General features: G+C 35.3%; 1 protein-coding gene across 1 annotated transcript in view; it reads right to left on the bottom strand.

Moving 5' to 3' along the window:
- Positions 1 to 1707: 1707 nt before the first annotated feature.
- Positions 1708 to 15975, bottom strand: part of LOC150108819 (uncharacterized) — a 64695-nt gene continuing 50427 nt past the window's right edge. Inside the window, exon 5 of the mRNA XM_090403493.1 lies at positions 1708 to 1956. Coding sequence (XP_090259619.1) covers positions 1797 to 1956 — 160 coding nt within the window. The 3' untranslated portion in view covers positions 1708 to 1796. The remainder of the gene's footprint in view (positions 1957 to 15975) is intronic.

Genomic DNA, 15975 nt, shown 5'->3' with positions numbered 1-15975 from the left:
CCAGATTTGGTGCAACTGTGATATACCATACTTTGGCCAAACAGAAAAATCGATCGAGTTGCGCATTGAAGTACATAAGAGAGGCTTCAGTTACAGGAGAACGAGCCAGTGCTTTGTCTTGTCATGTTCTGTTCTCAGTCATATGGGACAAGTCTAATAATATTTCCCGTTGCCAGGATGAATTATAAAGAAAGATAATAGAATCAAAAGAAATCATTCTCAACCCCCTACATCTCAACAACAATCTGAGTTACAACCTTTGAAACTGTGCTTCTCAGTTTTTTAGAATCTTCAGTTTTTTATTATTGTTTCCTCTTCCTAAAATGATACCTGATGAAGGCTGTAAAAATCAGCAACTAGTTGTGTTTTTATCATTAAAGCTTTTAATTAATTCTCGGTTTTTTAGTCATTAAATATCTTTCTAAATACAGGGTGTTCGGGATAAATTTGACAGTTTCGTAAGGAAAAAGAAAATCTTCTTTGTATCTATTAAATTTAATGAATTGACAAAAAAACATTACAGGCAGAGTTAATTACAATACTATCAACAAGATTTACTCAAAATAACCACCATTAGCATCGATCACAGCTTCAATTCTGCTTCGGAACCTCGAACAAGCTGATGCTACAGTCTCCCTGGGAAGGGCCGCAAAAACTGTTTTAATTTTATCCATTAACTGGGCTTTTGTATTACTGGAAGTGCGATTGGTGTCTTTTTCAACTGCGCCCCATACAAAATAATCCATGGGGTTAAGGTCTGGGGAGTTTGGAGGCCAAACATTTGGACTGGTGAAGTCGTAGAAATTTTCAGACAACCATTTTTGACTTTTCCCAGAGGTGTGGCAAGGGGCCGAATCCTGCTGCCATACATACGGCCTACCATTGGCTACCCTTGTTATCCAGGGCTTGACTACAGTTAGCAACTCCACGAACAAAGCCCGAATTCCAATGCCAGGGTTCTTCAACACCTGTTCCTGCAGATTTGCGAGGAATTCTGCTGTACGAACGCAATCAGATCGTCTGCTAGGGATCTTTCTTCTTGCTACATCCTCGTAGTCACCATTGCAAGTCTCTAGTTCATGCCTGATTGTTTTTACTGTATTCAGGGAGCATTGGGCAGCAGTCGTAATATCCTTATTTTGATGGCGGGCACGAATCATCATGATACAAGTTATTCTCTTCCATGATTCAGGTGGGTTCCAGCTATCCATCCTTTCTGACATCTTGTATATGAATGAAGAAGGGTCCAAACTTTTAAATGAAGAGAAGTGTGTGTTAATACATGTAACTTACGGAAAAATATAATTAATTATAAATATGTCAAATTTATCCCGAACACCCTGTATATAGTACAAGAAAGAACGAATCGCCATATGAATAAAATATCGGTCATGAATGGAAAATGAAATGATATAAAACCGATATAAATAACTAAAAATAATAGAGCCCTTTTTGTACTAAATGTTGCTAATTTTTTACCATATGACCATATGGTATATTTAAGGGCCAGACTATTTCTTTCGTATAAATTTAAAATAATCCTTAGAAGAGTCGTTCCAATATTTACTACGAAAGAAAATCAAAATCAAAATTTCCGATTCAGAGAATGTGTTCGTCCAGTTACCAGTTCAGCACTTACATTCCCGCACCGTATCTGGATTCATGTTATTTAGATTACTTTCTTTAGACAGGAACAAAAACGACAACTCATTTGAACATGCTTTTATTGATCTACGATTTGCAACAAATTCTTCTTATTTCCCTCGGATTAAATTTTTGGCTTTAATGCGTAAGTATCACTTGAAATGATCCACACATTTGGACTGTACTTCGGGGCACATCAGTATGAAGCCAAAATAGATTGTATGTACGATTTCGACTGCAGTGTCTGCCACTTCCTCCCCACATGACTTAGCAACATATTCCCGCACGCATGGCATTTTCGGTAGTATGTCACTGCAAAGAATAAAAAAAATAGCGAACATTCAGTAATATTTATTGTGGGAATGTTTAAATATTAAAAAAAAAAATGAATGATTGCTCATTAAAATTGAAATTTACAATAATCTGTCATTAGTGGAAATGCTTAAAATTACTTCTAAACTATAAACTCAGGTTTCTTCTCATATATTCTTTTTTAGAGTATATCCAAGCAGGGTGTGCTGGCTTGTAGCCTACCATTTAAAAAAAAAAATCAGCTAACGCCTTTTTTATTCCCGTATACGGGAGTAGGCGAGGCCATTTAGCCCTATCTAACTTTTGGAGACTGAGTGGGCAGTTCAATCTCCACTGGTACCAATCGGAGATAGATGGCCCAAGACTATCACTAATTAAGCGGTACACAGTGAAGAGAGACGGCTCAAATGTGCCGCCATCTCGTGGTCCCTAACCTTAACACAATATATTTAATGTCTGAAAATAATGTGGGTTCTGCGGTCGATTTTCTTGAGTTTACGGGACGAAAAACCCGAGTTTCCGGGAGGAAAAACCCGCTTGCCCGTGCCAGAGATCGACTAACTCGGGAACTGGTCGAAAAAAGGCTTAGAAAAATTTCCTCTAGTCGGCGACTAAATTTGAACCACCAAACCCTTTCTTCGTGCGGTCAAGCGCTGTAGAGTGCAAACGCCACTTCTACTGAGCTACACAGGCTCTATCTACTGAGCTACACAGGCCTACCATTTATAATACACTTTCTGCATATTATCGAACAATTTTATCTACATTTGCTGCTAAGCAGTCCATTTCAAATGAAACTGAAATCGTTGGATAGATGTTAATAAAAAATCAACTTTCTTTTAATAAAATGTGTTTAATTAAATTTCAATAAATACACTACTTGGAAAGAAGTCAATGTACACCACTATGTGCTAGGTGAGTAGCATGGGGGTAACTTTAAACCAGATCAAGATGTAGTAAGACATTGAAACGTGACATCATTGGTTGATTAGAACAGTGATGACATTGAGTGATTAGATAAGTGAAGTCATGCGTATGGAATCCTTGGAATTTCCCTGGAGGACACATCTCTCTGTGACGCCACGTTGTGTCTTTTGGTTTGAGTATGGACTTCTGGGTAACTGTTCATGTATGGAATTCTGGGGGATGGTTTGAGATAAAATAAGGATAAGTGGGGTCACTGAGCTCATGATGGTTAGAGTATGCAAACCTTGGCATTTCCCTGGTGAACCATTCGTCTCTGACGTCAAGTTGAGTCTTTGGTTCCAGTGTGGAATTCTGTTAAGAAGTTGATATTTAAATCCATAATTTTATACCTTAATGCAATTGTGTATATTTATGGTAAAAAGTTAACATTTAATTATGAAAAAGTAATAAACTTTTAAGATCTGTAAAAGGACATCTGTAGGAAGACGTTTTGTGTATATTTTGTGCAAAAGAATCTGTAACACAGATCAAAATATTGGTGAGTTATATATGTAAAACGTTTATTAGAAACATAAATTTCTGCTTAATTATGCATAAGATTTTTACTTAGTTATTCAGCTTAGAAGTTGATATAACAATTCATAATTTTATCCCTTAATACAATTCTGGCACTAAGAACCAAAGAGGAGTGAGGGTAAAGGAGTGGGGATGGAATGTCACTGACATCCCTGTCTGTTCTTATCAGATGTAGATATGAAATATTACACACATTAAAATCACCAAATTGTACTGCCATGTGTTATCACTACTGTCAAATTAATGCAGGGAACAAAAGGAAAAAAAACAGTGGGGAAAACTGATATCTAGTCATTAATTATTTTGGAATAATGCAATTCTGTTTAATTATGGTAACAAAATTGGTATATACCCTACTGTAAGGCACAGAAGAATGACATAAACATCAAAAGGGAGGATATGAGGACATGATTACACACCATTTACTTTTACACTCACATTTGATAAAACTATAGTCTAAATTTCTAAATGTTTTGAACTTTGTAACAGAAATATTAACAAAGTATACTACAGAGCTAATATTGAGTTGAAATAATAATAATAATAATAATAATAATAAATAACAATTTGTTTGTGTTGGTAAAAGAAGTAACGTAATAAGGATGAAGAAAAAAGGAATCGATATGTCTACAGAGGGGGGGGGGGAATAAAATTTCAGATATGACTTGTTTATAGACAGGGGCGGCTCGTGCATAGGCACTGCAGAATTGCCTATGCATGAGCATAGGCAGCTTATTAAATAAATTAATAAATATATTTATTAATTGATTTATATTGGCTTCTAATATTTAATTTTATCATCAACAATCCTATACAGTTCTCTTTTTTTGTATAAAAATAATAAAAATCCATCTTGTAGCACTCAGGAGAGTGAAAGACGCTAGCAGCACTGTGTTTACCACAGTGTCATATTGCTACGCTCGCAAGCATGTACACATCATTGTGGGATATTGAGCTATTGCCAGCAAAGGTTGGTCGATTATTAGAGCCTCTGCTACTAATGGTTCACGCCAAAAGTTAAGCAACTTTGAGCGCGGTTAGTAGTTCGAAGGGATCAAATCGTTCGATTCTGTTGACACACTCTCCAATATTATTATTAAACACCTCTAGGAGTCTTTGGACTCCTAGAGGTGTCTAATAATAATAATAATAATAATAATAATTAGTGTAATGAGGCTCTGTCTGTCGCGCAGTTCCACTGTTGTTTATATGCAGTTTGCAAAAGTAGTAGTGTTCATAGTGCTCATCGTGTTTACTCCGTCTCTTTAAATATTTGGACATTACAATTAAAGGATTTAATTGTAATGACCAAAAATTGTAAATCCATTCATTTAATTGCAATTATAAGAATAGATTTAATTTTAAAGTAATTTTGAATTATACTAAACTGTATAATTTTATCGATAATAAACAATATTTTTTCATAAAACAAAACAAGAAGAATATATTTTATTTTTCAGTAATTTTGAATTATACCAAAGTTTATCGCTAATAAACAATATTTTTTCATGTTTAATTTTTTTATAAATTTTTGCAAATTTGATATTTTATACAAACACGTATACACTGTACTTACAGTGTGTATGTACAGTGTGGCCATAAAAAACTTCCCATCTGTGGAGGCATCTGTAGCTAAAACCAATAAACGGATTGAGAGCAAATTTTATATTGAGACTTTTGAAGGCATGAGGAAATGACTTCCGTGAAAAAAAAAATGAACAATACAAATAATAGCTGATAGTGGATATTTTGGCGCTGGCGGAGCGGAAAACAAGCGGATAATTACATTAAAGTTGATAAAATGGAATAATAACATTTCGACGCTGTAAGCGACAGCCGCGTCACTCATTCCAGCTGGATATGTGGCACGTTATAATGATAATAATTAAACTAAAACAACAACTTGCGAGAGACAGAAATTAACGTAGTGATTGAACTCGCAGGAAATAATCTTTTATTCATCAGAATCAGGGTCCCCTGGACTACATACACGATTTTCAATGTGCTGACCTTTATTGTGTACAACAATTGCACCCGGTTGCGACATGCTCTGCAGCTGAGCATAAGGAGTCAGATTGGATATTCATAACAACCTATTTTATGTTCTCTTTCAAGACATGCACGTTGAGAACGCTACCAACATACACAACGGATTGTAAGCGACAGCCGCGTCACTCATTCCAGCTGGATATGTGGCACGTTATAATGATAATAATTAAACTAAAACAACAACTTGCGAGAGACAGAAATTAACGTAGTGATTGAACTCGCAGGAAATAATCTTTTATTCATCAGAATCAGGGTCCCCTGGACTACATACACGATTTTCAATGTGCTGACCTTTATTGTGTACAACAATTGCACCCGGTTGCGACATGCTCTGCAGCTGAGCATAAGGAGTCAGATTGGATATTCATAACAACCTATTTTATGTTCTCTTTCAAGACATGCACGTTGAGAACGCTACCAACATACACAACGGATTTCAAATACCCCCACAGCCATGGAGTGATGTCCGGGGATCGAGGTGGCCATACCGTCGGAAAGAACTGACTGATAACCCTCTCATTACTGAACGTTCAATGTGTAGCCATGCTCCATCCTTCATAAAAATTATGGAGTCCAAACATTGTTCTTGCTGCAATGCAGGAATGACAAAATTTTCTAGCATTCGTCGATAAATCTCTCCAGTAATGGAGCAGGTTATAAGACCTGAGGGGGTAATACGCTCTAAAAAAAGTATGGTCCTATTATGAAATCCCACCACACAGTTACTTTTGGAGAATGCAGTGGTACTTTCTGGATCACTTGGGAATGTTCAGCAGCCCAAATTCTGCAGTTGTGAGTGTTGACCGACCCATTCAGATAAAAATGAGCCTCATCACCCATAATTAGAAGAAACACACGTATAAACCACAGTGAAAATTATTTAATTGTAAATATTTCATCCTAAGTATCTTAGGACATCACCAGTACAGTATTTAAACAAAAATTAGGAATAACATACAGTTAGGGCGCATGATTACAATAGAATCTCATGAAAACGTGCATAACGTGCTAAAGTAGTACAAAAAAAAAAAAAAAAACACGTTAATTATTTAACACAGTTTTGTATGATAATTTCCCATACTTTAGGAATAGTAAGAATGTCGTTGCGGTTTAGGTTTGGTCTGTGTAGTAGGGCTACAGAACTTTCTTTGTATAAACGTTCATGTTTAAATAAAGATCTATGTAAAAGTTTAGCCTTTTCCCAATGGATCCTATGGTTTGGATTTTCAATTCCGTGTTGAGAGAGGCCAGATTAAGACCACATTCGTCTTCTTATACCGCAGAAATCTGGCCTCTCTCAACACGGAATTGAAAATCCAAACCATAGGATCCATTGGGAAAGGCTAAACTTTTGGTTTTCTAAGCTTTTGGCTACTACACAGACCAAACCTAAACTTTTCGGTTTAGGTTTGGTCTGTGTAGTAGGGCTACAGAACTTTCTTTGTATAAACGTTCATGTTTAAATAAAGATCTATGTAAAAGTTTAGCCTTTTCCCAATGGATCCTATGGTTTGGATTTTCAATTCCGTGTTGAGAGAGCCCAGATTTCTGCGGTATAAGAAGACGAATGTGGTCTTAATCTGGCCTCTCTCAACACGGAATTGAAAATCCAAACCATAGGATCCATTGGGAAAAGGCTAAACTTTTACATAGATCTTTATTTAAACATGAACGTTTATACAAAGAAAGTTCTGTAGTCCTACTACACAGACCAAACCTAAACGGCAACGACGTTCTTACTATTCCTAAAGTATGGGAAATTATCATACAAAACTGTGTTAAATAATTAACGATTTTTTTTTTTTTTTTTTTTAATACTACTTTAGCACGTTATGCACGTTTTCATGAGATTCTATTGTAATCATGCGCCCTAACTGTATGTTATTCCTAATTTTTGTTTTAAATACTGTACTGATGATGTCCTAAGATACTTAGGATGAAATATTTAGAATTAAATAATTTTCACTGTGGTTTATACGTGTGTTGTTTCTTCTAATTATGAACGCACCACAGGTTTCGTTATTTAAAAAAAAAAAAAAAAAAAAAAATCACCCATAATATTCTTCAAGGCCAGTCATTGTCGACCCATTCGGGCAAGAAACGTTAGCGTGAAGGTCATGTGGTAATCATAATCTGCGGTAGTTAGTGCTTGCACATTACTGAACTTATAAGGATAGAAATAAAGCATTTTCCATAAGATTTTCCAGACTCTACCATAAGCCATATCAAGTTTTCGAGCTATGGCATGAGCGTTTGGACCAGTATTGATTCCTGTGTCATCGAGAACTGCATTATCAATGTCTGTTACTGTCTCTTCTTGAACTGCTTTCCGTCCTCTGCTAGGTCTAACTGCTAGTGATCCAGTTTCTTTAAACTTCTTAATTCTTAATCACAGCTCTCAGTGCTAGAGTGACATAAGACCTTTACACAGGTTATGAAGTCTTCTAATTTCCCTTAGGGCCGCTAAGGCATTGCACTCTTTAAGGTAAAACAATTTAACATGTAAAGCACACTGAGGGAAAGGTAGGACACATATTGAGCACAATTTGTCAGTCATTTGAATAACTGCCTGAAGGTACAAATCCTTTTTTAAGTGGAATTGGTGGCGCTGCCCTCACGTACGCACAGTAAAATTTGCAGAATCCTTTTTACCTGGGTGTACTGCAAATATTTGACTGCTCTATGCTCTGTCAGCTCCAAAATTTCTCCTATAGTGAATATTGGTACTAAATCTTTTTTTCATGGAATTCATCTCCCCATGCCTTTGAACGTTTCAATATAAAATGTGGTCTCATTCCGTGTATCAGTTTTAGCTACAGATACTCCCAAAGAGTGAAAGTTAATTTATGGCCACCCTGTATATTTCGAAAGCCGATTTAGCCGGTCTTGGGCGTGGACAGTAGGGTTTTTTCCGGCAGTTTATCTGGTGTTTTTCATCCCGTAAGCAGGCAAACCGGCCCCGTGAACACACAGGGACACAGCCAAGAATACCTTGAGGCATAGGAGTGACCATTCTATCCTCGTATTTCGGTTACGAAATCCAAGCATGCTTGGAAGGTTGTGGGCCTTAAAGGCCTGTTAAAGCCATTGGGATAGATAGATAGATAGATAGATAGATAGATAGATAGATAGATAGATAGATAGATAGATAGATAGATAGATAGATAGATAGATAGATGTATATTTCGAAAGTTGCAGCATGATTTCAAGCCCCAAGCCGCCACTGATTATAGATGCTCAATTTGTTTATGATAAAGATTTAACTTTATTTCCTAAAGAAATTTATATTTCTGATGGAATTATTGTAAGACAGGTCATGGCAAAATCACCATCTAGGTGGAAGGAATTACCTGAAAAAGTTAAATAGCAGAATTCTTGGGTAATTAAATATAATAATCAACTGAAATAGGAAATTGGTTCTCTTTCTCTGCACCAGCTAAGAAATTGGATAATACAATCAACATGCAAATATCAATTATTGCTCTCCAAAATTAGAGAAAAATCAGAAACATTATCACAATTAATAGGCAGATCTGTACTTGATTTAAAGAGACTGGTTGCCCAATATGGGAAAATAGAGCATGTACATGCTCATGTTGCTAGACATGTATTCGTTAAAAAAAATGCATAATGAATGAAATGTGCTCAGATGACATCACTGTGTAGAGAATGTTGCTTCTAGGCCATATCCACAACTATGGGAAGACATTCCCATTAGCCTCAGTGCAAATGTTACAATATGAAGAAAACAGACAGAAACATATAAGGAACAAGAATTGAGTGCATTTTCAGTTTATTTACTACAATTCGTTCTTTCAGGCTGCAGATCGTCTTGTGTGTGTGTGTGTGTGTGTATGTGTTGTGTTGTGCTGTACTGTTTCGTGTATCTCGTAAAGTAAAAAAAAAAGAGCGAACCCAAAACCCTCTGAAATTTTTCTTTCTTCAGGAAAATAGCAAGAGAGACAAATCTTGTGAAATACTTCTAGGTAATTACATGTTTGAATTTTTCATTGTGAATATGCTTGTAAGTAATATTTGAAGGGTGCAGGGGAAAAACAAATTCAGTCCACGATATTGACTTCCGAAACAAACGTAATTAAATTTTCCTTGTTGTCAAAATGCAAGTAAACATAGCATAACAAAATAAAAAAATAATAGATATGGTACATTCATGTATATTAAGCATAATTAATTTAAATAATACTTAACAATTAAAAAAAAACAAATGGCAATTATGTTGAATTCACAAAAATTGGACTGAAGTTGTTTTTCCCCTGTAATCTTCATTTCAGTCAAATAAATGTGTATTTGTAAACTTAAATGAACAAGATTTTGTGTTGTTGACGTGTTCTCCATATGTAAGTAAGAATATTTATTCTGCTTAGAATTTGTAATAAAGTTAACATTTAATTAGAAAAGTAATGAACTTTTAAAGATCTTAAACATGAAATCGAAGCAGTAAAACTGAGATTCCAGTAATTAATTATTTTAGAAAATGTGAACATGAAAGAAAAAAAAGTCTGTGTGTGTGTGTGTTTGAGGGGGTGAGGGGAACGCCACTGATATCCAGTGGCGTTCCCCTCCTTAATTATTTTAGTACTTAATTATTTTAGAAAATGTTTGACTATTACCTATTGACAAAAAATGAAAGAAAGAAAAAGTGTGTATATGTGTGTTTGGGGGTGGGGGACTCCACTGATATCCAGTAGTTCATTATTTTAGAAAATGTCTACTGGTACCTATTGACAAATATTTGCCCATAGTTCTACAATCGAGCCAAAGACCTCATGTTTGAACAAATATTCTCCAAGAATTCCTATCTCTAATCATTACCTATAATGCCACAAGTGATAAAAAGCTCATCTCACATCACTGACAAATACCTCACATCCCAGAATCCCATGCTCCGACCATTACCCACAATTCCATACTAGAACCAAAGACACAACGTGATGTCACTTATCAAATTCTTATCTTATCAACATCTCAATCTTGTCATAATTCCATACTCTAACCATTACCCAGGATTCCATACTCTAACCTTTACCCACAATTCCACACTCGAACTAAAGACACAACATTACATCATTGACAAATGAGTCACCCAGGTAAATTCCAAGGATTCGATACTCTAACCATGACCCAGAATTCCATATGCAAACAATTACCCAGAATTCCATACTAGAACGAAAAGACACAACCTGACATCACAGAGAGATGTGGTCCTTATCTCTAACCATGACCCACAATTTCATACATGAACCATTACCCAGAATTCCACACTCGAACCAAAGACACAACGTGATGTCAGTGACAGATGGGGTCCCCAGGAAAATTCCAAGGATTCCATACTCTAACCATCATCAGCTCAATGAAGCCATCTATCCTTATCTTATCTCAAAACATCACCCAGAATTCCATATGCAAAAAATTACCCACAATTTCATATTTCAACAAAAGATACAACATCATGTAACACGGAGATTTGTCCCCCAGGGAAGTTCTGTGGATTCCATATGCATGACGTGACTTATATAATCACTCAACGATGTTACTGATCTAATCAGCCAATGACGTCATGCATTCTTATCTTATCTGCATCTTGATCTGATTTAAAGTGACTCCAATACTACTTAGGTGCATCATGAACTGGAGTTCAGGGCATCGGCTGAACACGAGCTGCAAAAAATATTCAGAATTGAGCTGAATACAGTGGTTTCATGGTAGTACTGCATTATGCAAGCCTCACATTACTCGAACCAGCATGCAACGTCGTCTTTGGTAATGCAAATCACGTGTACAATGGGATGTAGAAGCTTAGAAAGCCATGTTATGGAGTGACGAATCAAGATACATCCTCTACTGAGCAAATGGACTGATGTGGGTGTGCCAGATGCCCAGTGAACATCCCTTACCAGAGTGCTTAACCCAATTGAACTCGGAGAAGTATCTGAATATTCTGGAAATGTAGGGTTTCCTTTTTTGTGGCATTAGTAGTATACCAGCCAATAGTGACATAATCAAGATCAAGAAAAATAAGAAATCGTGAAGTGATTGGTTGTTCAGATGATAACGTCATTGTGTGTATGACGTCATGAGTTTGGACTGTTTGAAATTTTTCTGGGAACATCTGTGTGTGTGATGTCATGTTGTTTGTTTTGTTATTGTATGGAATTGTGAGTGATTGTTAGAGATAAGGATTCATGTTATGATTGGTGGGGCACTTTGAACAAGTTCAAGATCAAGATAAGGAATCGTGCTGTGGATGTGTGTTGTTATCAGATGTAGATAAGTGACATCATTTGTTAGTTGTAAATAAGTGATGTTGTTGATTTGAATGGAAAAGGAAGATATATTTGTGGATAAGGATTCATGTCATGATTGGTGGGACACTTGAAACTAAACAGGGATAGGGTTGGTGGGACACTTGAAACTAAACAGGGATAGGGTGTATGGGGGAAGTGACGTAAGTGTCATGGATGTGTGTTGTTTTCAGAGAAGATAAGTGACGTAATTTGTTAGATGTAAATAAGTGACGTAATTTGTTAGATGTAAATAAGTGAACCTTATTGTTTTGAATGGAAAAGGAAGATATATTAGTGGATAACAATTCGTGTTGTGATTGGTGGGACACTCTGAACAAAATAAGGGTAGGGTGAATGGGGAAAGCAACGTCTATGTCATGGATGTGTGTTGTTATGAATTGTAAGTAAGAAAATAGTTTGCGTATGGCCATGTGGGTGATGGATAGTGATAAGTTAGAGTTTGGAATGTTTGGAATTTTGTTGGGGCCCCCCCTTCTGTCAGGAACATCACATGGGGTGTGTTTGGCTCATATATAGCATAGTGGGTGGATTTTTTTGAGATAAGGAATTGTGACGTTATGTGTTTGGAAATTTCTCGGATACATATGTCTCTCTGACATCATGTGGATATTTTATCTCAAAACATCGCCCTCTATGGAATTGTGGGCGATGTTTTGAGATAAAATATCTTGTAATTTGCCAGGGTAACACACACACACACACACACACACACACACACACACATAATTAATTATATTCTGGTGTTCCCTCAAAACACACTTTTTATCATAACTCATCCATATTTTATTCTATATTCTCATTCTAATTCATATTTTATTCATAACTCATTCGAATATTTTGATGTGTCTAAAATTCAAGATCTAAAGTTCAATTAATAAATAAATAAATTGTGTGTGAATTAACTGTGATTTCAAAAGTGATCTTAATTAAATATGCATAACACATCAATGACACCATTGGTTCATTTGAGTTTACTTTTTTTTTGCAGATATTATTTACAATGTAATATGCAGAAATAGGAATTTACAGACATCACCACTTCATGTGGTGTTTTTATTTTTGTAACATTTCTCTGATTTGACATGTGTGATTTTACTGCTTCCCATTGTAAAAGTTAACAGATTACTATAATCGTAATACAGTAATTAGTTTTAGATGTATCAAAGCTTTACAGAAACATACAAATTTGGCACATGAAACCATGAAAAGTTGCTAGCAACACAGCCTATTTATGTGAGACATAAACCCATATAGATTACTACTTTTGTATGTAGTCTAGAAATTCTAATTCTAATTTAAATTACTTACAGGTAATTATATAGATATCCCAAATTGTTGATTTTAACCATATATTCACATCCTAAACACAAACACAAGCTCTGAAAACACAGTTGATTCTTTTTTCCTCATAGTTACTGCATGTTTTGTTAAGTTCTTTCGCATTTTGTTTCATACTATGTTTCCCCATGGTTCTGTCCAAAATGACATCATAGAGATGAAGTATAAGCACCATTTTGCTGACCCTATGTGTTACTTCCTGTAGAAATATCCTCCAGTGACTGGTAACTTTGCATCTCGCGATGCAGAGTTTTTGATATGGCTCTCTCTATCTCTCTCTATATATATTTTTCAACTTGATTGGTTATTTTTCTCTATTTTACTTTTAAAATTCAATTAACTACATATTCTAACAGAATACCTGAGCAAATAAATAAATAAATAAATAAATTGTGTGTGTGTGTGTGACATTTATCTTCTCTTAAAGACGTGTCTCATTACCAGTTGCTATATTGTTGTACCTAGATGAGAAATCGTGTATTTGGGTTGGACCTCTTCATTAGTGTTTTCTTATATTTCAAATGAATATTAGTTCTATAGTATACTTCGTAATTAGTTTAATTTCCATGTTGCTATAAAGTTTCAAAATGTTGTGTTTTATTGACTCATATCCTCCCTTTTGATGTTTTGCATGGTACTCCAGTGTTTTTATGACACCAACATTCTATTAGAGATTATCACTTTTGGGTTTGAGTATGTGAACGAAATGTTAACAAATAACTGAAACATTGTTAATAGGTAGCATTAGACAATTTTCTAAAATAATTAAGCATAGCATATCAGTTTCCCCAGTTTTTTCTTCTTTTCTACACCAAGCTTTTTTTTAAGAGATTGGTAACGTGATGAGTTAAAATATCTACAGTCTTACTTTAAACATGACTGTTTTTTCTCTACAGATGCAGTTACAAAATTGTCAATTTTCAGGTGAAATCCCCACTAATAATTCTGACTATTAAGTAATACCTGATTTCTTTTGCTTCCAAGAGTTGACAGAATATTGTGAAATATTTGAGAGCTTGCATGAAGAAATAAGACTTTTAATTCATTGAGTGGATTTTAAAAAAGTCTCTGATTAGTTTGTGGCAAGAATTTCACACGAAAAAAAAAAAAAATTATTCATTTCAAAAGACACAATTACATTATTAGTTACCACATCTGTCCTTTTTTCCTGGTTCTCCTAATGGAATAGTATGCATTGACAAGTTTTGAAAAATAAAAGTTTCGCCTGCTAGTCATATGTTTTTAAACTTTTATCATGTACAAATGTTTGAAAATAAAATAAAAATGTATGTTCTTTTCTAAACCAAGCTTTTTTCAAGAGTTTGGTAATATAATGGGTTAAAATATCCACAGTCGCTATGTAAAATAATCAAATACTAACAGTCATATAGCTAGAATTTGGTACGACTTTTTTTTGCAGTCTAGTGAAGGTATTTATATATATATAGTATATATAGTAACAAAATTGTCAATTTTCAGGTGAAATCTTCTCCACTAAAATTATGGCTATTAATTTAATAACCTATTCCTTTTGCTTCCAAGAGTTGACACAGTTTCTTGAAATATTTGAGGGCTTGCATCAAAAATAAGCCTTTTAATTCACTGAGTGGATTTTAAAAAAAGTCTGTGGTTATTCTGTGGCAAGAAATTTCACAAGAAAAAAATAATTTAAGTAACACAATATGATGGCTGCACTGGATGAATGAATTGCATTGACTGAAAAGGCACTTGACTCGAATTGTTTTCCTTATAGTACTGTTTACCTGACCCTTACCCTGACTGTTCCTTCCAAAATGAAACTTTCGTGCAGATGACTCACAGACATGTTTTCGCATGCTTGTGGATTTGATGTTGATATGAGTTTATCTTACTTTGTGACATCATGAAGCAAACTTTATCTCTGTGGCTCAAATTCATCCAAAGGGAGATGAGCAAGCTAGCCACTTGTGGATATCTTTTAGTGATGTCCCCTCAAACTGATAACCAATGAGATGAACAATCTTGCCATTTGCAGATGCTGAAATTGTTGGGATGAAAAAACAATAGAATTATGTGGTGGAGGTGAAAGGGTAGTCGAGAGGTTGACAGTGGTCTTCCCTGCAAGGAACCTCCCACACTACACCTCCCCCACCACCATCCCTCTCCACCAGAAGATGTCAGTTAATCCAAGGGGAGATGAGTGATCTCACTGTTTCTGTATATCTTTTATTGATGTCACTTCCAAATGATACTGATAATTTTGGAGCAAAAAAACCCTGCGTTTTTTTCAGTTTCATTTTGGAAGGAACAGTGAGGATAAGGGTTAGGTAAACAGTACTATAAGGAAAAACAATTGAGTCAAGTGCCTTTTCAGTTACTGCAATTCGTTCATCCAGTGCACCTATTGTATTGTGTTGTGGTGTTTTGTGTCCACTAAAGTAAAATAATGAGTGAACCACAAAAGTCTGAAATTTTCTTTCTTCAGGAAAATAGTACGAGACAAAGCTCTTCACATAGCTCTTAAATGATGGAAACATTTCATTAGTTTAGAAGATACATATATTGTGATGTATTCATCCAGGACCACTTGGGAAAAGTTATGCAGGAAGTGGTAAGATATTCTTGGCTACTTGCAAAGAAGAGTTGACAATAAAATGGACCTCAGTGATTGCTATATTCTGAAATGCAAAAATGGGGAATTAATGCTCGATGATACAGGAGCTGGTGTATCTAAAGTTTTCTCTATTAGTTGTGAAGAAGCAGAGAGATTTTCCCCAAAAATGTACGACATTGATAATCATTTACTATTTTTGGAAACTGAATT

The sequence above is a fragment of the Typopeltis vanoorti genome, chromosome 2, assembly GCF_054136105.1.
Source record: "Typopeltis vanoorti isolate ZY-2024b chromosome 2, IOZ_Tvanoo_1.0, whole genome shotgun sequence".
Lineage (NCBI taxonomy): Eukaryota > Metazoa > Arthropoda > Arachnida > Uropygi > Thelyphonidae > Typopeltis > Typopeltis vanoorti.
This window is presented reverse-complemented; position numbering and strand designations above follow the sequence as displayed.